At 37.9% G+C, this 24052-nt stretch overlaps 1 protein-coding gene across 7 annotated transcripts in view; it reads left to right on the top strand.

The window, feature by feature from the left end:
• Fut10 (fucosyltransferase 10) overlaps positions 1–23761 on the top strand; it is an 88642-nt gene extending 64881 nt beyond the window's left edge. For 5 of the 7 annotated variants that reach the window (XM_048792799.1, XM_015501247.2, XM_048792798.1 and 2 more), the window contains 2 exons: positions 722–1557; positions 22253–23761. In XM_048792799.1, the coding sequence (XP_048648756.1) occupies positions 722–1557; positions 22253–22486 (1070 nt within the window). In that variant the 3' untranslated portion in view covers positions 22487–23761. The remainder of the gene's footprint in view (positions 1–721; positions 1558–22252) is intronic. The other 2 variants (XM_048792801.1, XM_048792802.1) reach the window with 2 other exon arrangements.
• The last annotated feature ends 291 nt before the right edge of the window (positions 23762–24052 follow it).

The raw sequence follows: 24052 nt of genomic DNA, 5'->3' as shown, positions 1-24052 counted from the left end.
TCCACATTATCATGTTTCAAAGGTTTTCCAATTAATCCTGTGGAAGCTAGAATCATTCCTAATTATAATCCTGTTAGGCCTCTTTATTTCTTGATGTGCTTGTTAATTCATGTCCACCCGCAACAGTCTGTAACATAGTGCTATTATCAGCTCTTTTGTCTTTAAAAGCCTCTGTCTACCATTTTGACTAAGATTGATTAACTGCACTTTGTTGAAATCGATCATTTTGGATTAAAAAAAATCTATCCTGTATATTTCTTCTGGCTACTTTTGCATGATTTCACTGCCTCCCCCACCCTCACCCCAATTAATCAATCAGCCATCCTGGTTGCTTTTTCCTTTTAGGCTTCCTTTCTCTTGCTTTTTCTGTTTAAAGAACTGTCTATCTTGATCTCTTTATTTCTTCTGCCCTCCCATGGACAGCACCGCTCCAATGGAAACTGAATTGCAGGAGGCAGTGGAATAAATTCTCCTTTAGCATCTGACCAGACATTACTCTCATTTCCTTTTTCACAGAATGAGAGGGATATTCCTTCTACTTGACAATCCTGTCCTTATGCAGTTTTGGGGGTGAAATTCTTGATGATTGACTGCCAGGCATTTTACAGTGACAGTGTAACATACTCCTTATTTATAGCCTCAGACTCTGAATTCTCGTCTTAACCATAGATACCAAGATTCTTTTGGGCATACTAGTTAACATTTTCTTTTCTTTTCCTAGGTACTGACTTTAACATAGAGAGCTTACCTCTGCCTCGGAAAGCCCATCATGACTGGGCCCTTTTTCATGAAGAGTCCCCAAAAAACAATTATAAGCTCTTTCATAAACCAGTTATCACCTTGTTCAATTACACTGCCACCTTCAGCCGGCATTCCCACTTGCCACTGACTACCCAATACCTGGAGGGTGTGGAAGTCCTGAAGTCACTCCGATACTTGGTTCCTTTGCAGTCCAAAAACAACCTAAGGAAACGACTTGCTCCACTGGTGTATGTACAGTCAGACTGTGACCCACCATCAGACAGGGACAGCTATGTTCGTGAGCTGATGACCTACATTGAGGTTGATTCCTATGGTGAGTGTTTACGAAACAAAGATCTCCCTCAGCAGCTGAAAAATCCAGCCTCCATGGATGCCGATGGCTTTTATAGGATTATTGCACAGTATAAGTTTATCCTTGCTTTTGAGAATGCAGTTTGTGATGACTACATCACCGAGAAGTTCTGGAGACCACTGAAACTGGGGGTTGTCCCTGTCTATTACGGATCCCCCAGCATTGCAGACTGGCTTCCAAGTAACAGAAGTGCTATTCTTGTATCAGAATTTTCTCACCCCAGAGAACTGGCGAGTTACATCAGACAACTGGATTACGATGACAGATTGTATGAGGCCTATGTAGAATGGAAGCTGAAGGGTGAGATCTCTAATCAGCGGCTTCTGGCCACTCTCAGGGAAAGGAAGTGGGGAGTGCAAGACATCAATCAGGACAATTACATCGATGCATTTGAGTGTATGGTGTGCAGCAAAGTGTGGGATAACATTAGGCTACAGGAAAAGGTAAGTGCATCAAGATCTGGCAAAGGGGTGCTAGGCTGGTCATTTCTAGGATCTCTGCCATTTCTCAATGTGCTGCCCTTCTTTCTGTGGCTGCTGCCCATCACTGTTCTTCATTCCTAGCAGGAGGCTGAGATCTTTAAAAAGGTTGAATATTTCATTAATATCTTTGGGATTGGTATGAAGTTTACAAGTCATGTCCTTAGAAACCAACTCAAATGAAGCAAAACAAAATGAAACAAAAACAAACAAGTCATGTCTTTTTTCCTGAAGTCCTTCAATTTTCTTCTGGAAGACCCCTGTATTGCAGATGCTGGGGCCTCCAGAAGGAGGGAAAAAGCCTTAAAAAAAAAATGGCAAGTACAGTGTCACACACCTATAATCCCAGTGACTTGGGAAGTGAGGCAGGAGAATTACAAGTTTGAGGCCAGCCTCAGCAACTTAGAGAGACCTTTTCTCATACTAAAAAAGAGGTGAGGATTTAGCTCAGTGGTAAAGTATCCCTGGGTTTAATTCCAGTGTAAAAATGAAAAAATAAGTTCTGCATATCAGCCACATATTGATCCTTTCACCTTTTCATTGATACTATGACGAAGGATTATGGTGATTTCTGCCAGACCCTTTAATTCACGGTCCCCAGTCTGCCATCCTGAAACTCATTTTCATTTCCTGAACCCCATTCTTGCTTTTTTTCTTTTGGGCACACATATATCTTAATACAGATTGAGTATCTTTTATCTGAAGTGCTTGGGACCAGAAGTATTTCAGATTTTGGAGTTTTTCAGGTTTTGAAATGTTTACATAGACTTTACCAGTTGAACATCTTTAATCTAAAAATCCAAAATCTGAAATATTCCAAAATATGAAAAGTTGTGAACATTGTGTTGGTGTTAAAAAAAAAACACTTTAGATTTTGGAGTATTTCAGATTTTAGATTTTTGGGTTAGGGATGCTCAACCCATATGTAGAGAGACTATTCAAATAGTGATGGAGATAATTCTTGAAAGTCTTCGTTTTTTAAAAATTATTGTAAAGTTCTTAGTAATGTATTTAAGTTTCTTGCCATTTGTTTACTTATTTACAATGTGAATGGTTATACATAACTGTATTTGTTAAAATGAAGTTTGTTGAAAGAAATAGAAGGATGAGATTTAACTTCTCATGAAACTTCGAAGAAATGAGATGGCTCACACATACCAGTTGCTTATCATCCATCATCCTCTTGCCTGATTCCCATCTATACATAATGTCTTATCTAAATTCTCTGAAGGCAAACAATTTTTGTTAAATATTTAAATGTTTATTTTGACCATCATATTAATTTCAGGTGAGACAAAACCTGAACAGTGTGTAAGATTATTTTTCTGTATTGTGTGTATACTATACAGGGAATTTCACATACTAAATCTGTGTATTGTTGTATGTGTGTGTGTGTGTGTGTGTGTGTGTGATAAAACACATTCTTTTGTCTGGCCTTATGAAATACATTTTAACTCATAAAATCATTTATTTTATGTTATGTATCTTGGTCAGTAACAGGAACACTAAGAATTAAGTATTGTATCCTGCTTTCTGATGATTTTCTTTTCTTTTCTTTTTTTTTTAATATTTATTTTTTAGTTTTCAGCGGACACAACATCTTTGTTTGTATGTGGTGCTGAGAATCGAACCCGGGCCGCACACATGCCAGGCGAGCGCGCTACCGCTTGAGCCACATCCCAGCCCCTGATGATTTTCTTTATGTGTAATTTATAGGGTTACAGCACAGGAAAAAATAAGATACACCACACACACACACACACACACACACACAGACACACAGACACAGACACACACACACACACACACACACAGCTACATAAGTACACCAGAGTAGTCACACATTAATTGTCCCATGCTATACCAATTATGTAATTCTCAAAATATAAAGTCAGATAATGAAATTTCGGAAGGTGAAGATTTGCTTAGACTATCTTGTGGATTACATTCACAGAAAACTGCAAGAACTGTGCAAATCCTGACTGTTTCCCTGCCTCAGAGAAGCCTTCTAGGAATGATTATTGGGCACCAGGAGAGGGGATATGATGATACTGGTAAATAAAAAGTTATAGGAGATTACATACATTCGTGCCTTTCTAATGGAAAAACAGCTGATTGTGGTATTTCAGATTGCCCAAGGTGGCACAATTGAATATCCTTCGCTTTGGATTTACTGAGGACGAACAGAAGAGATAGCTCTTATTCCAGAGAGGTGGTCAGCAAAGGTGCTTAGAAGCCTTTGCTTTACATTTCAATGAATTAGTTACATTTCTAAAAAGCAATTATCCTCATTAGTGAAAAGTGGAACAAACATGCCATTAAAGTACATTAAAGGATACTAGACCAGTTGTTTTCATTTGCCTTTATTTTATAATATTTGTTATAGTTTACATGTGGCATGACTCAAACTACTTAAGTGTAAGTTTCTTCATTTTTTTTTTGTCTTTCAGCCAAAGAAGAGCTAAAAGACAGTTTGATTTCCTTTCTTGATGATTTTTATCTTGCAGTAGATAATAGTTTGAATTGTTATGTTTAGAGGTATAAAGTACTGTTACAATATCATATGCATTTCCCATTCCTTTACTTTGCTTCTCCTCTTCTTAACCTCCCATATACAGAATCTTGTAGTATAACAAATCTTGTGGTGTAAAACAACATATGTCATCTCAGTTTCTGTGGATCAGGATTCTGGTCATGGCATAGCTGGGTTCTGTACAAGTCTCCAATCAAGGTGTCATTCAGGGCTGTATTCTCATCTGGGTATTTGTTTCTTGTGCCTTTTAGCAAATTCAGTTTTTTTTTTTTTTAATTAAAAAAAATTTCTTTTTCTGGCACTGGGGATTGAACTCAAGGGCACTTGACCACTGTGCCACATCCCCAGCCCTATTTTGTATTTTATTTAGAGACAGGGTCTCACTGAGTTGCTTAGCGCTTCACAGTTGCTGAGGCTGCCTTTGAACTCACGATTCTCCTATCTCAGCCTCCCAAGCCACTGGGATTACAGGCATGCGCCACTGCACCTGGCAGCAGATTCAGTTTCTTGAGACTTAGTTTGAGACCTTGGTTTCTTGCTGATAGAAAGTTGGAGGCTGCTCTCAGCTCCTAGAGGCCACCCACAGTTCCTTGCCATGTGAGCTTCTGCAACATGGCTGCGTATTCCTCAAAGCCAGCAAGGAAGCCAGAGACTCCAGAAAGACCAGTGTACTCTCATGTACATAATCATTATTTGTAATAACATTACCTTTGCTATATTTTATAGAGTAGAAACAAGTAAGAAGGAATCACTTAAGATGCTGTATGTTGCGTGATCATATCTACCCCAAATTCATATGTTGAGACCCTGACCCTCAAAATGTGATTACGTTTGTAGGTGGGGCCTTCAGGAAATAATTAGAGCATGAATGTGGAGCCCTCATGAGTGGGTCTCTTGCCTTGAAGGATACAGCAAAGATACACAGATGGCCATCTGTGAACCAGGAAGAAGGCCCATCCTAGACAACAAAATTTCTGGTGCCTTGGTCTTATACTTCCCAGCCACCCTGTTTTGTTACAGCAGCTAAATAGAGTAAGAGCCAAGGATAGGAGATTACACAGGTGTTAATACCAGGACACAGGGATCATGGGGGACCATACTCAATTTCTGAAGTAAGGACCTACCAACATTTACTTATTTGTTTACCTGTTGGTAGACATTTGAGTTGTTTCTAGTTTTTAGCTGTATAAATAAAGGTGCTATGAACATTCGTACATATGCTCTAACAGCGTGGATGTTTAAGACATATGTTTTCAGTTCTTTTCTGTAAATATCTAGGACTATAATGGCTAGGCTGTATGGTAGATGTATATTTAACATTTAGAGAAACTCCCAGATTGGTTTCCACTTTCTTTTTGTCCCACATTCTCACCAGCATTTTTTGAGAGTTCCACCTGGTTCAGTCAGACTTTCAATTTCTGACTTTTTAGTGGGTACATAATGGTATCTCACTGGGGTTAATTTATATGTCTTTAATGACTGATGATATTGACGATTTTTTTTTTTTTTTGGTATTGGGGTTTGAACCCGGTGTGCTTAACCACTGAGCCACAACCCCAGCCCTTTTAAAATATTTTATTAGAGACAGAGTCTCGCTGAGTTGCTAAGTGCCTCACTAAGTTGCTGAAACTGACTTTGAAATTGTGATTTTTCTGCCTCAGCCTCCTGAGCCACTGGGATTACAGGGGTGCACCACTGTGCTTGGCTTTATTGAACATTTTCAATTGCTTGTTTGCTATGGAGATCTTTGACGGGGTATCCTAAGACTTATCCTTGCTTTTAAAACATTTGGTTGTGTGTGTTGTTATTATTGAATTTTAAGAAGTCTTTACATGTTTCTAATACAGAATGATTTTTAATTATAAGGTTACAAGTGCTGTGTTTTATTCCAGCCTGTAGATTGCCTTTTCATTTTTTTCTTTTTTAAAAAGAATATTTATTTTTTAGTTTTAGGTGGATACAATATCTTTATTTTATATTTACGTGGTGCTGAGGATCGAACCCAGTGCCTCATGCATGCTAGGCGAGCAGTCCACCACTGAGCCACAACCCCAGTCCATCTTTTTCTTTTCTTATAGTGTCTTTTGAAGTGTGAAGTTTTAAATTTTGATGAAGCCCAACCTATGCTTCTTTTTTCATTCATTTTGTGTTCTGCGTAGAAAAATCTTTGTTTAGCCCAGATTCACTAAGAATTGTTTCTGTTTTTTCTAGAAATTTTATAGTTTTAACTTTTTCATTTATGCTATGACCCACTTAGAATAAATTTTTATAATGCAGAATGAGGCAAGAGTTGAGATTCATTTATTTGGATATCCATTTGTAGCAGAATAATTTGCTGGAAATGTTATACTTTACTGATTGAATGGCCTTGGCTTCTTTTTCAGTAATCAATTGTCCATATATTTTTGTGTTAATTTCTGGGCTTATCAATATGTCTGTATTTATGCCAGGACCACCTATCTTAATTACTGTAGCTTGACGAAAAGTCTTTATGAAAAGCTTTTTGAAAGATCCTTTTGAAAAGTCTTCCAACTTTGTTCTTTCTAAAAATTATTTTCACAATTTTGGGTCTTTTGATTTCCACAAAAATTTTAGATACATTTTGTCAATTTCTACAAAAATCTTGGTGGCATTTTTATTGCCATTATGTTGAATCTATATATCAGTTTGGGGAGAATTGACAATGAGACAGTTAATCCATACACATGTAAATCTATCAAAGTATTTAGGTCTCTAATTTCTCTGGACAGTATTTTATTGTGTCTGGTATACATATTTTGTAACTCATGAGTTACCCTAAGTAACTCATGTATGTATATATGTTTATTTTTGTTAAAACACAAACAAATCTCTTTTTTCCATATTTTTATTGGTGCATTATACTTGTACACAACAACGGGATCTCTTGTTACGTATTTGTACATGCACACAATATAACAATATAATTTGGCCAATAAGATTCTCCAGTGTTTCTCCTTTCCCTCCCCTATTCCCTTCCTCTGGTCCCTTTCTTCTATTCTGTTGATCTCCCTTTCCTTTCATGAGATTCTTGACCCCTCACCTTTCTTTTCCTTTTTCCTGTCTAGCTTTCACATATGAGAGAAAACACATAACCGTTGACCTTTCAATTTGACTTATTTCACTTAACATAATGTTCCCAAGTTCCATCTTTTTCTTGCAGATGACATAATTTTATTTAATTTTGATTGACTAAAACTCCATTTTTTTGTGTATATATATATATATATATATATATATATCTATCTATCTATCTATCTATCTCACATTTTCTTTATCTGTTTAGCCATTGATGGACATATAGGCTAGTTTCATAGTATGGCTATTGTGAATTGTGCTGCTATAAACATGGGTGTGCATGTATCACTAGAGTAAGATAACTTTAATTTTTTATGATAAATATTGAGGAGTGATGTGGCTGGATTATATGGTGAGTCCATTCCTAGTCATTGAGGAACCTCCTTACTGATTTCCATAATGGTTGTACTAATTCACAATGCCACCAACAGTATAAAAGTGTTCCTTTTTCTCCACATTCTCCTCAGCATTTATTATTGATAGTATTCTTGCTGACTGCCATTCTGACTGAGGTCTTAGGGAAATTTTGATATGCATTTCCCTACTTGCTAATGATGTGGAACTTTTTTTTCATATAGCCGTTGGCCATTTGTATTTCTGTTTTTGAGATGTGTTTGTTTAGTTCATTTGCCCAATTCATAATTGGTTGCTTGTTTTTTTGCTGTGTTTTTTTTACCTTTATTTTATTTATTTATTTTTATGTGGTGCTGAGGGTTGAACCCAGTGCCTCACATATACTAGGCAAGTTCTCTACCACTGAGCCACAACCCCAGCCCCAGGTGTTAAGTATTTTGAGTTCTTTATATATTCTGGATATTAATACTCTGTCAGAAGAGTAGCTAGCAAAAAATTTTCTCCAATTAGGTAGGTTCTGTCTTCACATTCCTAATGTTTCTTTTGCTGTGCAGAAACTTTTTAATTTGATGCTGTCCCATTTATTAACTCTTGGCATTATTTCCTGAGCTTTAGGAGTCCTATTGGAAAAGTCATTGCCTGTGAAAATATGTTGAAATGTTGACCCTAGAAGAAAACTTCTAGGAGTTGTATAGTTTCTGGTTTAATTCTCAGGTCTTTAATCCATTTTGAGTTGATTTCTTTTTTCAGTTCTGTTAATATTTGCTTCAAGTGTCTTCAAGCTCTGTTATTAGGTAAATAAATATTTAGTAATTTTGTGTCTTCTACATGAATTGACTTATTTATCATTTTGCTCTTTTAATCTCCTTCAAGGGAGGTGCTGGCTTGGTTGCAAGTGTTCTGTTTGCTGAGTGGAAAAAGAAAGCTATGTCTGCCAGCATTCAGAACTGAAAGTTGTGCATTACACCTTGTATCTTGAGTATATGTTAATAGCTTAGATTTTCTCCATACATACCCAGATATAGCCTGAGCAGGAGGCTTATGTACTATTATTTTATTAATGAGTATAATCCCAGTAAGCCAGAGTAAAGGCCAAGGAGGGTAAAGCAGGGAAGGAGTTAACACAAAGATACCTTAATTGTCCTAGCCACTACTAAGTGTGACTGATTGCTTTATCTATAGAAATGTGCTTCCCCAAATCTAAATACTTTCTTAATGCTTGTAGGAAGACTGTAGAGAGAATTGATCCACTGGTTCTATGACCCCTTGGTCATAGGTTTGTCCCATGGTATGTTAACTTCCCTACGCTCTGGATGTACATGTATGCATGTCAGCTTCCTATGTGATCTCAAAGCAATATCAGCGTGGAAGTCTTGGGGTAGGAAATGAAAGGCATTGGTGCAGGTAATAGCCAGTGTTCTTTCAGGTCATGTCTATGTGAAATCTGTCAAGCATATGTAGAAATGGAATGAGAGTCCATTTATGCTGAGGGGATCTGAAATGATGAAATGAAAAGTATTTAATATCATCCATTCTTGATATCACCCAGATTCCCTTATCTTTCCTCTGTGTCCAGGTCTCATACTATAGTATTTAATAATGATAGGAGGGGAGATTATCATTTTTTTCCCTGAGTAAGGAAGTATAAGTCCAGTTGGTCAGCCCAGCTCTCTGAAAGACTTTGGACAAGAGGGTTAATGAAATAAGGTTTAGACCTCATTGCTGCAGGTGACCCAAAGTCAATAACCGATATGCATCCTTTTCCTGTTTCACAACCCATTCTTTATTTCCTTCACTATTGGCCAGTAACTTTGAATCGTTTGGATTGCTTGCCTTTGGTGACCAGACTTTCTTCCCATAGGAATCTGTAGTTGCCTTGCCCCTCTTAGGCAGTGATTACTGCAATTACACTTTCACATTGGATATGAAATTCATTTGTGTATGGACACTGCCCAGTCCTGGATATGCCCAGTTTACTTCCATTGTATAGCTGCAACATTAGCTAATTATTAGTCCATTATTACCACCACCACAGAAATTTCTTTATTTTTCCTGCTAATCCATTGCTATTAAGGACTCAAAGTGACCAGGGAGTAGTTGTAGTTCTGTAGATTCAAGTTCAGTGGAAACCTTCCTATGCTCCTAGTGGAAAAGATTCCCATTTCCCACTCTACCTGGGAACCCAGAAAAGACTCAAGTTGCAGGAATAAAAAACACAAAATAAGCAAATGGGTCAAAGAATTATGGTGAGGTTGGTCAATCCTACTTCAACTGGGGGTTTCCTAGAACTATTTTGTCTAGCTGCTTGGAATACAATACCAGATATCAACTACTGGTTTAATAAACCCATAAAGTATTATCCTTGCACTGTTACTTATGCTGAGTTACTAAAAGACTATTCTGACTTCTTCTTAGTGATGGGGTCACTAACGTGAAAGAAATAAATCCTGTGCTCAGGGTCATACTGCATGTTGTTAGCTGTCAGTTGTCCATTGATATCTCCTTCAATATACAGTGGGTTCTTGGGTCGTCTTAGTATTTACAAGTTACCATGTTGCTAAAGAAGCTATTCTGTAACCCCCGGATGGTCAGTGTTGGCAGAATTTGGGCAGGGGGTGGAAATTAAGTCAAATATGTATCTAAAGTAGGTGTCAATTTCAGCAAAGACAAATTTCTGCTCCTTCTGGGTGAAAGGATTTTAGTCAGTAAGAGGCTAGATGGTCTCCTTCAAAGAATGGTGCCATATCTAAAGTTCATAGCATTGATCGTTGTTGCTGGTAGGCAAGGTATTAAAAAAATGGCAGTAATGAATTCTGCCTTCATGTTTGGGAGCTGAAGCTTTTTGGTTCATGCATAACCTGCATCATTGCAATCATGTCTTCTTGGTTCGTGGGCCAAAGAACAGTAATGGGTAACAGCATGGAAGCTGGGTGACATCCAAGACAAACCATATTATCAACCTGCTTGTTAAGAGCTTCTTGTCAGTGGACACTTATTTGTGGTCATTAATATCAGATATTGGTTGGAGTAGTGTTGGTCTTACATAGATAGCACATTCAGTAGGGCAGTGGTAGTTGGTTCACTATTAGGTTAAGGTCATAATATATGCCATCTTCAGCCATGATTTAACTTGTTTTTGTCAAGAGTAAGAAAAGTAAATTAAAAGGGGGTGAGTGGGGATCATGAGGACAAGCCCTCAGTTTGATACAGGTGTTGATCTCTGAAGTTTTCCCCAAGGATATGGTATAGCTTCAGTCAGCGTCCTGACTAAAGGGGGCAGTTTGAAGGTTTTTGTCATGATTTTTTTCTTAGACCCTCAGATTAAGGAATTTATATGAAGTTTCCTCCAGCTGCTAAGTACAACTTCCCCACATACTCACTCAGGAACCAAGGAAATAAACACAAGGTGTATTTGTAGAAGCATTGGAGCTACTAGGCGTAGGCAACAACTTCATTTATCATCAGGTCACGATGTGCTCCTACTCTAAACAGAGGGTCATGGTGCAGTTTTGAGCCTCTGGCAACTGTCAGCTTCAGACCCTGTATCCAGCAGTCTTTGAAAATCTCAATATTCTGCTTTTCTTCTCAAATGAATAATGAACTGCAGCAATGGACCTTTCAGCCAGTGGCTCTGCTCTGTGACCTAATTTTAGTTTTTGAAACAGTGAGTTCCATTGTGGTAACTACCATTCATTTTCTCTTCATGATTTATCCCTTTTGGTTATACAATCTGAGTAACTTAGTTACTTTGACCACCATCTATCTCACCTGCAGAAATGCTACAAATCCTGTGAGTGAGGCAACTCTAGTGTGGCATTCCTAATCATTATGGTACTTTCCCTGATGGTCAAGTGCTGATACCTGATTTTGGAGCTTGCTTTAAAAAAATATTTATATATATATATATATATATATATATAATTTTTATTTTTAGAGACTCTGTTTCTAGAGGCACACTGATAAAAAGTGTCAGTCCTTCTCTCTTCTCTCATGTCAGTCATTCTTCCCATACTGAAGTTGTAAAGTGTCCTCTTGAGTTCTCAGTGTCCTTTGGGTTGGTTCTCAGTCTTACGTAGTAAATCCATCCTAACTTTTCCAGCTCCTGAGCTTTCTTACCATCTTCCTGATATTATGCTGAGCAAGCTTTGCCATTTCGGTCTCATTTACAGTACACCCTCATCATGTCCCAGTTTCAAGGAGACATTCAACAAATCATTAGGACCAGCTTCAGGTCCTACTTCTTGCCAGAGTATTGTATTTCATATCATAAGTGTGTCTCTCTAGGTCCATAAAGTTTTTCCTATTTATCCTCATATTTCTCTCACTCTGATCCAAATGCCTCAAGATATACCCTGCATATGCTTCCCCAGTTCTTGGCAGTGTGTTCTAGCCAGAGCTTCCAGGGGCTTTTTGGGTTTATGAGTTATTTCTCCTTAGAGCAGGCCCTGCATTTTTCACTCATGTGCAAAGTGAAAGGTGATATCCTTATTGGTTTTAGTGGTTATTTACCACCAGTAGTGGGGCTTTTATTGTCATCAGTTGAATAATACCTTTTAGGGCCACTCCTAGCACCAACACTTTTAACCTGGGTTCCACAAAAGACAAAGGGAAGCAGCGGCATATGTGCTGTGATTATATTATGAAGTGTAATCCTGTAGAGATGGAGGGAGGAAGAGGTGAGTGAAGCAGTGAAGGAGGAGGGGCAAATATAAGGATGTGACTGAGATGAGTGCTTTTAAATGGGACGAATGGTTAATTATTTCAACCTTCCAATGAGAAGCACGTAGAGCATCTCAAGATCAGGGTAAGGGAGGGGGGTGAATTTATCCATTGACTCTAATCTTCTGTAAGTAAAAATTTTTCCAACTGGGCTTAAATCCCACTTACTTTTGGCTTGCACTTGGGTGATCAGTTGCTGAGAAGAGTTCATAGTGACATCGGCAGTTAAATCTTAGGGCAGGAAAGGAGTCACATGGAAGAAGCTGAGGTGTGCAATTGTCCAGGGCCATGAATAGCCCAAACTGTTCTGGCTGAGATGGTTCAGGCACCTAAGAGGTGTCTGCTAGAGTAGAGTGCCCTCACCTTCAACTATGCCCCACTCTCCCTAAACCTAACGACCCACCATACAAGATTCTTAGAGATACCTGACTTGGTGGGATAGGGGAGCATCAGTTTCTTGTTTGTGCAGAGTGATTCATGACTTCTATTGCTTCTTGCCAAAACAAGTGCCTTTTCTGGTTTTAGCCCCTGCTTTTTACTCACTTCCAGAGTTTTCTTATGTCACTAAATTCTAGAATTTCTTGGGCCCATTGTAGTGTTCAGAGTTGCTTTTCTGCTTCTTAGAACTTTCTCCGATCAACTAAGTCATTGATTTTGCCATTTCCAAAATTTTGTTACTCTTTCTCCACCATTTTGTCTTTCCTTGTGAGATTATGTCATATTAGAAAACTCCTTACTCTCATTATTAAAATGTATGTTTAGTCAATCTTTTTTTTTTTTTTTTAAATCTGGAAGTCTCCACTCATTTATTGAATAGACTATTGAGAAACATTTTCATTGAGGATATGCTCTTTTTCTGACATTATTTGGGTAGACAATAAAATACATGGTCCCTGTCATAGATAGGTCTTACAGTTTAGACAGATATTATTAAATAGCAATAGAAATGATCTTTGATGGGAGGGAAAGGTTTTCTGATAGGCGTGAACACTTCTGGTAGAGATTCTACAAGAATCTACCAAAGGACCATCCTAATTACTGTCAGCCGGTTGTTAGTTGTTAGTCCTATTGCCCCAGTGCTCCGACTCTGCATTAACAGCGATTCTGTTAACTTCTGACCAAAGATGATGAACCCTAGAAACAAAAGATGCATTTAGTTGTATTCTCATGTTAAAGCTTTTAGCATCATGTATCCCTAGTACTAAATCACCACTAGGAGTAACAACCTTAAGTGGACACTTGCTGGGAGAGAATGAGCTTCTTTACATTTTCTTTTCTTTGAGCAAACTTTTATCCAATATCTACTCACAGAGTAAAAATTTATGCTTATATCATAGATGTCATTTATTAAAAGTCATCCAATAAACTCCTTGGGTCAAAACTTTTCTTCTTAAGTATTAATGTTTTAAGTAGATGGGATGATTTTGTGAAGTTAGAAGGATAAATGAGGTATGAAATGGGGAGGATTTCTGGGAAAAGTGGATTTAGTGTGACATGACTCTAAAAGATGGATAATTTAGAGGTTTCCTATTTATATTTAAACAGAACAAAGCAGAAAGTCTCTCTTAGGGTTAACAGAACTTACTTTCTAACTGGAGTTTCCTGAAGTAATTTTTCACTGCTTTTTATATTTTAGACGAAATATGTGAAGGAACAGTTCCAAGTGGGAAATTGTCAGTTACATCATGTTTTCTACATATTAACAATCCAGTTCTTTATTTTTGTTATTCTTAGATATACATGACAGTAGAGTGCATTATGCCACATTCTACAAATACGGAATACAACTTACTCTAATTAGGATCCCATTCTTGTGGTTGTACATGATGTGGAGTTTCACTGGTGGTGAAATAGGGAAGTTATGTCTGATTTCTGTCCTATCTCATCACCCCCCTTCACTTCATTCCTGTTTGTCTAACCCAATAAACTTCTGTTCTTCCCTCCCCCACCTTATTGTGTGTTAGCATCTACGTATCAGAACATTCACCCTTTGATTTTTTTAGGATTGGCTCATTTCACTTAGCATGATAGTCTGCAGCTCCACCCATTTACTGGCAAAAGTCACAAAGCCATTTTTTTATGGCTGAATAATATTCCATTGTGTATATATATACCACATTTTCTTTATCCATTCATCTGTTGAAGGGCACTTAGGTTGGTTGGTTCCAGTAGCTTAGCTATTGTGAATTGAGCTGCTACAAACATTGATGTGGCTGTGTCACCATAGTATACTGATTTTAAGTCCTTTGGGTATATGCTGAGGAGTGGGATAACTTTGCTTTGGGAGAATATTGCTTCCATTCCCAGTTTTCTGAGGAATCTCCATACTGCTTTCCATAGTGGTAGCACCAATTTGCAGTTCTACCAGCAATGTGTGAGTGTACCTTTTCCCCACATCCTCACTAAAAGTTATCATTAGTTGTATTCTTGATAATTACCATTTTGACTGGAGTGAGATGGAATCTCAGTGTGGTTTTAATTTGTATATCTCTAATTGCTAGAGATGTTGAACAGTCTTTTCATATATTTGTTGACCGTTCTATTTCTTTTTCTGTGAAGTACTTGTTCAGTTCCTTTGTTCATTTATTGATTGGGTTATTTGTTTTTTTTTTTTTTTTGTGTTAAGTTTTCTGAGTTTTTTTATATATCCTGGAGATTAATGCTCTGAGGTGCAGGTGGCAAAGATTTTCTCCTTTTCTGTATGCTCTTTCTTCATATCCTTGTTTGTTTCCTTTGCTGTGAAGAAGCTTTTTTGTTTGATATTATTCTGTTTATTGATTCTTGATTTTACTTCTTGCACTTTAGGAGTCTTGTGGAGGAAGTCAGTTCCTAAGTCGACATGATGAGAAAGTTGGGGGCCTACTTTTTCTTTTGGTAGGTGCAACATCTCTGGTCTAATGCCTAGGTCCTTGATCTACTTTGAGTTTTGTGCAGGGTAAGAGATCAGGGATTCAATTTCATTTGGCTACATGTGGATTTCCAGTTTTCCTAGCACCATTTGTTGAGGAGGCTATCTTTCCTCTATTTTATGTTTACGGCACCTTTGTCTAGTATGAGATAATTGCATTTGTGTGGGTTTTTTCTGTGTCTTCTCTTCTGTTCCATTGGTCTTCATGTCTGTTTTGGTGCCAGTACCATGCTGTTTTTCTTATAGTAGCTCTGTAGTATAATTTAAGGTCTGGTATTGTGATGTCTCCTGCTTAGCTTTTCTTGCTAAGGATTGCTTTGGCTATTCTGGGTCTCTTATTTTTCCAAATGAATTTCATGACTGTGTTTTCTATTTCTATGAATAGTTGTCATTGAAATTTTAATAGGAATTGCATTAAATCTGTGTAGCGCTTTTGGTAGTGTGGCCATTTGACAATGTTAATTCTGCCTATCCAAGAACGTGGGAGATTTTGCCATTTTCTGAGGTCTTCTTCAATTTCTTTCTTTAGTGTTCTGTAGTTTTCATTGTAGATATCTTTTACCTCTTTTGTTATAATGACTCTCAAAATATTTTTTTTTTGAGGCTATGGTGAATGGAATAATTTTCCTAATTTCTCTTTCAGTTGATTTATCACTGTTACATAGGAATGCAATTGATTTATGGGTGTTAATTTTGTATCCTGCTACTTTGCTGAATTAATTTATGAGTTCTAGAAGTTTTCCGGTGGAGTTCTTTGGGTCTTCTAAACATAGAATGTCATCAGCAAATGGGGATAGTTTCAGCTCTTCTTTTCTTATTTGTATCCCTTTAATTTCTTTCTCTTTCCTAATTTTTCTGGTTAGAGTTTCAAGGACTACGTTGAACAGAAGTGGTAACAGAGGGCATCCCTGTCTTTTTCCAGTTTTTAGAGGGAATGCTTTCAGTTTTTCTCCATTTAGAATTATGTTGGCCTTGGGTTTAGTATGTATAACTCTTACAATGTTTAGGTATGTTCCTACTATTCCTAGTTTTCTAGTGTTTTGAACTTGAGTGGATGCTGTGTTTTCTCAGATGTTTTTTCTGCTTCTATTGAAATAATCATGTGATTCTTGTCTTTAAGTCTATTGATGTGATGAATTACATTTATTGATTTTCATATGTTCAGCCAACCTTGCATCACTGGGATGAACCCCATTTGATCATGGTACACTATGTTTTTAACATGTTTTTGTATGTGATTTGCTAGTATTTTATTAAGAATTTTTGCATCTATATTCATCAGGGATATTGGTCTGAAGTTTTCTTTCCTTGATGTATCTTTGTCTGGTTTTGGTATCAGGGTGATACTAGCTTCTTAGAATGAGTTTGGAAGGATTTCCTTCTTTTCTAATTCATGGAATGATTTGAGGAGGATTGGTGTGAGTTCTTCCTTGAAGGTCCGATAGAACTTGGCTGAGAATCTGGTCCTGGCCTTTTCTTTCTTGGTAGGTTTTTGATGGCATCTTTTATTGCTTGAAATTGATCTGTTTAAATTTTGTATCCTCCTGATTGAATTTCGGCAGTTCCTTATTTTTATTTTTTTCTCTTATCTTTTTAATGTGATGACCTCACAATATTTGATCTCAGAATATTTGATCCTTGCTTTGTATTACATCTCTTGACTGATTTAACTCTTAAGTTCATGCATATTTTTTCACCTTCTCCATTATATTTTTATTCATTTATTCATTTATTTGTATACAGTGCTGAGAATCAAACCCAGTGCCTCACATATGTGAGGTAAGTGCTCTACCACTGAACCATCACCCCAACCCCTCCACTATAATTTTTAACATTAGGTATTTTTAAAGTTCCTGCCTGATAGTGCCATTATCTGAGTCTGTTGATTGTTTTAGCTCTTGACCATTTTAAAAAAATGTGTCTTCTTCTTCTTCTTCTTTTTTTTTTTTTTTAACAGATTGCTCAATATCATGCACATGAGTGTAGAGACTGAGGTAAATAGCATTTGTGTGTAGAAATGGGCAGGTTTTCTTTTTTGTCAGGCTGTTAGTGGGTAAGGGAGTTGAGCTAGATTTGGGATTTGTGTTATTACCTTTAGTACTCCACAGGCTTCAAATTTGTTCAGTAATAACATTTATCTAGTAACTAAGCCTTGCTATTACCCATGCTTAGAGTGGGGTCTGGAGTGGTAAAGAGTTTTTTTCTCAGTGTTTATCCTCCACTCTCAACTTTTATTGATTCCTGCATCGCTCCTCTTGCTGTGTAACTGCCGTTTCCTGTTACTTCATGGTAGGTTCATATTGGCAGTATGGCAGGTTTTTGTTGGTAGCCCCAGGTCTAGGCAGGCCCTCAACCCCTAGGTCTCAGTGGTGAAGCTTTCTAGTGTTCCAGCCTCTCCTTCCCATGGCAGCTAAACAGTGTCTTGTGTTTTTGGTTGGATTGGGTGGGAGAGAGTTTTTTGTCCCTCATCAGTGTAGGTCACCTCTGGTATCACTGTAGGATCCTAGGCCCAACATAGTTTCGAACTTTTTCCCAACCAGGAGAGAGGAGTTTTGCTTTGACCCGCCCCCCATTCCCTGCAAATAATAGATTTTTCTCTTGTATCTGGGGGCAGAAGGATTTCTTACTACTCCTTCAGTGGCATAAGGCTTTTTTCACTTTATCAAAGAAGGGTCTGGGGAGGTTGGGAAGACTTATTGAATGTTTCCAAGCAGAAGTTGATTTCCTCCTGCCACTGCACTGTGCCAAGGTGGGGAGCCCTTTCCAGTCTTCTCCCCACCCTCATCTTCCTTCTTGGCATTGAATGAGAGGCATGGCAACGAGCTCTTCAGTGAGTTAGAACTTTTCTTTTGCAACTGGCCCTCCCAGCTATGCCAAACTGACAGGGTAGCCGATACTTCACACTTAAGGAAGGGTTAGAATTTTACCTGATTTCTTATTACCTGTTTGTATGGTGACCACAGCTTTCTCCTGTGTTCTGCCAAAGGTGAAGCAGATCATGTATCCAACTCTCCATGGAAGGGTTTCTCGCTCTGGGATTCAGTTCTCCAGTAGACTCAATAAAAGTTCAGAATTTGAGGATTATCTGATTTCTTTCCTCATTGTTGAAGAAGGAGCCATATTCTTTTTGGAAAGAAAATCTTTTAAAATCATATTTTAGAAATAGCTTGTTTTTCTTCCCAAGATCTCAGCTAGAAAGGAATACCCAAACTTGGTTATTTCTAAAAGTGCCATAATGATTTCATCAAACACACTTCCTTCAGGTCATATTGTGAAATATTTTTGGCAGAATGTTGGAGTGAAATAGTCCTTTTTATAGGATTCTTTCCTCTGTTATGTCACCTTCAGACGGAACCTTATCCTGCACTGTTGAGTGGAGTCTTCTCAAGTGGCTGGAAATGAAATAGACTCATTTCCAATGGTCTCATGTAAACAGTTAGACAGGGTCCATATTGAGAAGGCCATTGAAGGTTATGTGATGAGTACAGCTGCCTGCTAACTGATGATTCAAATATTGTGAACAAGTTGTGCCCTAATTTGTGCTAAAAAATTTCTAGTGCTGATGATTTTATTATTATTATTATTTTGGGGATACTGGTTATTGAACTAGGGGACACTTGACCACTGAGCCACATCCCCAGCCCTATTTTGTATTTTATTTAGAGACTGTCTCACTGAGTTGCTTAGCACCTTTTGCTGAGGCTGGCTTTGAACTCACTATCCTCCTGCCTCAGCTGTTGGAGCCACTGGGAGTATAGGCATGCACCACCACACCTTGTGATTTCATTATTTTTAAGACAGCTTATTTTATCATTTGCCAGCTTGGACAGTTACATGGTTCTTTATTTTGAACCTCAGCTTCCCCTTTCATAGTTCTTAGCTGCTTGCACCTGATTCTTCAGTTTAGCAGGATACTGCCTGACTGCCTTTGTACTTACCAGTCAATAAAGATGAACAATGTCTTCTCAAAGTTGTTTTTGGTAATCACCTTGGGATCTCCTTACTCGATTCTGTTCTGCTCTACTAGCTTCCAATGAAGAGATATTTGGGAGAGTATATAAAAATGTCTTCATTCCACTATAACATTTAAGCAATAATTTGAGCGTAAACTATGAAAATAGACATCAATTTTCTAAGAATTTTGAAGGCATTTTGCAGTGCCTTTCAAAAGCTTTTTTAAAAATAATTTGTTTACAGAAGATTAAAAAGAAAGCTCCAAGTTCTGTGTACACTTCACCTGGCTTCTAATGTTAATGTTTTACATAATCATAGTACATTTTTCAACAACAATTAATTTTGGTTAAGCTATAAACTTTAGTCATTGTTCATCATATTTTCCTAATAGACTTTGTCTCTTCCAGGACCATATCCCGGTTCTAGGTTGTATTTAGCCATCATCTGTCCTTAGTCTCCTTCAATCTGTGATCTCTACGTTCCTTATTTTTAATGACTTTTGAACAGTGTTGGTCATAATTCTATAAAATAGCCCTTCATGTGGTTTGTCTAATGTTTTCTTTCTCAAGTTCACACTTGGGTTATAGATTTTGGGAAATAATACTAAAGAAGAGAAAACATCCTCATTGTGTCTCATCTCAGGGGGTTGCATGATAGCCACATGACATTACTGGTAGTATTAACTTTATTAAGGCTGGTGTCTACTGGTTTTTTCTACTATGAAAAACTGACTTTCATTTTTTTCACTTAATGAATCACTAGGTCCAGCCCAGATTCAAAGGGAGAGGAATTAAACTTTTATCTCCTTAAGAGAGAAATACAAATAATTAGTGGGCATGTGTAAAAAGTACCAGACCACCAGAGTAATTAAAAGTACTTTTGGTGAAATATTTTGAAGATATGCAGCTATCCTTTTTCTCCATAGTTTTAGTTTTATTCACTAAACTTTGCATTCATCAGTGAATCTCACCATTGATTCTTAACTTCCCGTATTGCTACCAGGAAATCCAAAACCATCCTAACTTCTGGTCCTTGAATTAGGCTTGTCCTACCAGAGAGGTGTAGTGTAGTGGCATCCCTTTTCTCCACAGAAAAGACTTAACTGGGCCTCTCCGGAAATCTTCACCATGGCTGATTTTAGGACTGTCAGCAAAAGAGTCCAATGTAGATAAACTTCCTATTTTCGTGTTGTCCTGTTTTACTTGGCCACTGGCCAGGAAGAAATCAGCACTCCAGGTGCTGGACACCCCCTTACTAGTTTCTCACAAACATGTATCCAGTATAGTAGTTTGTAGAAATGTGCAAACAAGGCCTTTGGCCTTGAGCTGGGGCTTCACAGAGATGTCTACATTCCTAAGAGAAGAGAAGTTGCCATTTGGGCTCCATGGTAACAGCTGGCAGGGGGAGGAAAGAAAGGGGGAGAAAAAGCTCTCCCCTTCTCAGGTATTGTCCTTGAAGGGTTAACTTGCCCAGAACAGTGAAAGAAAAAACTGCTTTTATGTGAACTTCTGCACAATGTGAACTTCTGAGCCCCTCCCCTTACATGTTGGGTATGAAACTCTGAAACTACCTGAACTCGGGGTTCAGGGGATTGATTGATTACAGCAAAAGCTGTGCCCTCTGAACCTGGCTGCGGCCAAATAAAACAGTGTCCTGCTATCTTCGGTGCCTTGCTTCATCTGTCCCTACAACAATAGAATCTTTTTCTTTGGAAATTTCATAAAAATGCACTTTGGCAAGAGATTCTTGTGATGGTCATGCTGGGCCCTCACTGGGACTTTTATATCTGGAAGTGAGGATTTCCACTTTTGGGAAATTTCTTTGAATTATTTCCTTGGGCATTTCTTCCCTTTCCTCTCTCTTTGCTGGAACTTTTGATATTTGCATAGTGGATCTCATGGATTGGTGGTCTGGTGTTGAACTGATCCCAGAGGTCCAATCTTCAAATACTTTTTCTTCTAGTTTTTGAATATTTTCCAGCTTTGTCTTTCAAACCTTTATCAGACTTTCTATTAATTCTTTTAAATTTGTTGCCCCTCTTCCACTTCCAGGGGTATCTGTTGCCTCTTATTCTTTGGGGTTCTGCAGTGTAAAATAGGCTGCTTTGCATCTCACACTTCGGCTGCTGCACTGTTTACTGCTGTCCCACCTGTTTATTCTAGTGCCCAACACTTTACTACAATTCTGCCATCTTCTCGTCTCTCAATTCTTACAGGTTCTTAATTTCCAAAGACAATCATTTTACTCCTGTTTTAATGGTGTTTAATAAGCAAATGAAATTAGGTGTGTACGTTCAGGCTGACATTCTGGAGTCTCTCTCTTTCACTTTCTTCTTCTCCTTCTCCCTTCTTCCTTCTTTCTTCTTCCTTCTTCCTCCCTCTTTCCTCCTCCTCCTCCTCCTCCTTCTTCTTTTTTCTTTTTTTTCTCTTTCTCCTTTCTTTCTTTTCTCTTAGAAAATTATTAGAGGACCGAATCTTAAATTTGTAGGGCATCAAAAAACTTGGTCTTAAACTTGGAATGCAAAGAGCTGCTGAGTATAGGCTAGCACTGAATCAAGAAAAATGAGGATCACTAGTCAGGAGACCATGGAAATAAACCAGGAAAGGGCACGGACCAAGCTCATAGCAGCAGGGAGGATCATAGTGGCAGTGACATTCAGGTAAAGGGAACTAAATACATAACTGAGGTAACAAATAATAACAAAAGCAAGGAGAATTCTTTAGAATCTAGAGAGAACTAGGTTACATTTTAATTATATCAAGATTTGTTTGGGACAGTTTTTACAACTCTTGGAACCCTAGTTCCCACCTCTCTAAAATAAGGTAGTGGTACTTATTTAATTTGCTTGTCATAAGAATTAAATGAGACAATCTATGCAGCTGTCTAGTTGTGTGTGTGGTACCCAGAGTAGTCTCCATAAGGATTAGATACCTTCTTTCCCCTTCAACTGTTGAACAGTATAACTATTGAGACATCATTAGGGAAGATATTTGCTTTAGGGAGAGTATGTGTTGTGTTCTATTATTATGAGATGGAAACATGGAAATTGGGCTTCCTTATTCTGTCTTAAGTTCTTTTTCTCTTGTCTCTTGCAGGGTGTACCCCCCAAAAAATGGAAGGCTGAAGTTACACACCTGAGTTGCCCGGAACCTACCACGTTTGCTTTCTCATCTCCAGTTCCTCTGGCTCCGCGTAGGAACTCCCTGCGAGAGATGTGGATACCAAGCTTCCAGCAGTCCAAGAAAGAAGCCCAGGCACTGAGGTGGCTGGTGGATAGGAATCAAAATTTTTCAACTCAAGAGTTTTGGGCTCTAGTGTTTAAGGAGTAATTTCCAAAAGTATCAGAATAACATAGACTAAAGCCTTTATGAGGTTTATTTTCTAGGTTGCCTTAATGTCTGACTATAATAGCTATTCTGTTGACTATCCTTTAGGATAAACATTAATTGCTACAGTTCTCATAATGAGCCCTATCAAGTAACAGATATGAATTATTACCCTTAGGGGTTTGCTTCTGTATTTTTTATAGTGAAAAAGTAAATATTTTTTTATGGACATTGATCATCTTTAGTTTACATGTTTGGACCCACATACTTGCTGCTTTTTGTAAAAATTCACCTAAATAGAGTGTTTTCCTTGCTGCAGTGGGGCCACAGTATCTAGCTGGGACTTTTGATAGTCACTCCTCCATGTATATCTTAAACGATCAGCAACTTACTGGCTTTTGGCAAGCCAAATATTTCTATGCTGAGCATGAACATGAAATGCATTAGAATTTGGCAATAAAAGATTCCATCTGTTTGTTTCCAGGCATGCAAGGGAGTAGAAAAAACTGTGTCAAACTAATGCACTATCTGCTTTTTATGTCAAAAGATTATATATATATATATATATATATATATATATATATATATATATATATATATAATATTCTTATACAATTGTCTGTGTGCATACCATCACGACACACCTTTATTTATATGGCTCCATTCTCTGTGCTGTCAGCTGCCTCTCTGACCTTTCTTATGTTCACCTTGCCCCAGGCTGCCTCCTGTCTTCCCTCCCAAGTGGAATGTCTCATAAAGGAGTAATTTCTTCCTGTGTATTTTGATCAGGGAGATTAACCAGTTGTTCCTTATACTTCTGAGCAGAATAATAAGATTTGTCTGGTTTGCCTGGACAGCCTATATGTTTTGATCAACGTGAGAGTAGAACTGAATGCCCCAGGCACTCTAGTTGTGTTGAAGCTGATTTGTCTTTAGGATGATATACAACCTGTCATGGTGGGCAGCCACAGGCGTTCAGTTCATGAGCATTTCCTGGTTTCCTATCCTGTTAAGGGTCAGCTGTCTTATCTGGGGTGTCTCCTGTAGTTCCATGAGAGACAAGGAGAACAACACTGACTTTTATTCTGTGAGTTGGTGGCCAGTGCCCTTGATGTGCCCAGCAGTGAGCTGTGTCATTCTTATACAGTGTTCTCTCTGCTTGTGGCACCAGCAGGTGAAGGTCACTTTGCTGGGTGGGAGAAGGTGTCTATGACTAATTTCTTCCCAGACCCAAGTCTGCCATAATTAAATGTGATCTTGTACAAATCTGTTAACTTACGTGAGCTTCCGGGGTGTTTTTTTTTGTTGTTGTTGTTTGTTTTTGGTACTGGAGATTACATTCAGTACCAGGGGCTCTTTACCACTGAACTCTATCCCTAGTACTTTTTATTATTATTATATTTTTAGTTTTGAGTCAGGGTCTCACTAAGTTGTTTAGGGTCTCATTAAGTTGCCTTGAACTTGAAATCCTTTTGTCTTAACCCCTGAACTGCTGTTTTTTTTTTTAAAAATTTTTTTTAATGATGCTGGAGATGGCCTTGTATCTGCTAGGTAAGCACTTTACCACTG

Source organism: Marmota marmota, unplaced genomic scaffold, assembly GCF_001458135.2.
Source record: "Marmota marmota marmota unplaced genomic scaffold, marMar, whole genome shotgun sequence".
NCBI classification, from domain to species: Eukaryota; Metazoa; Chordata; class Mammalia; order Rodentia; family Sciuridae; genus Marmota; species Marmota marmota.
Note: the sequence above shows the minus strand (reverse complement) of the source record. Positions and strands in the feature narration are given on the sequence as shown.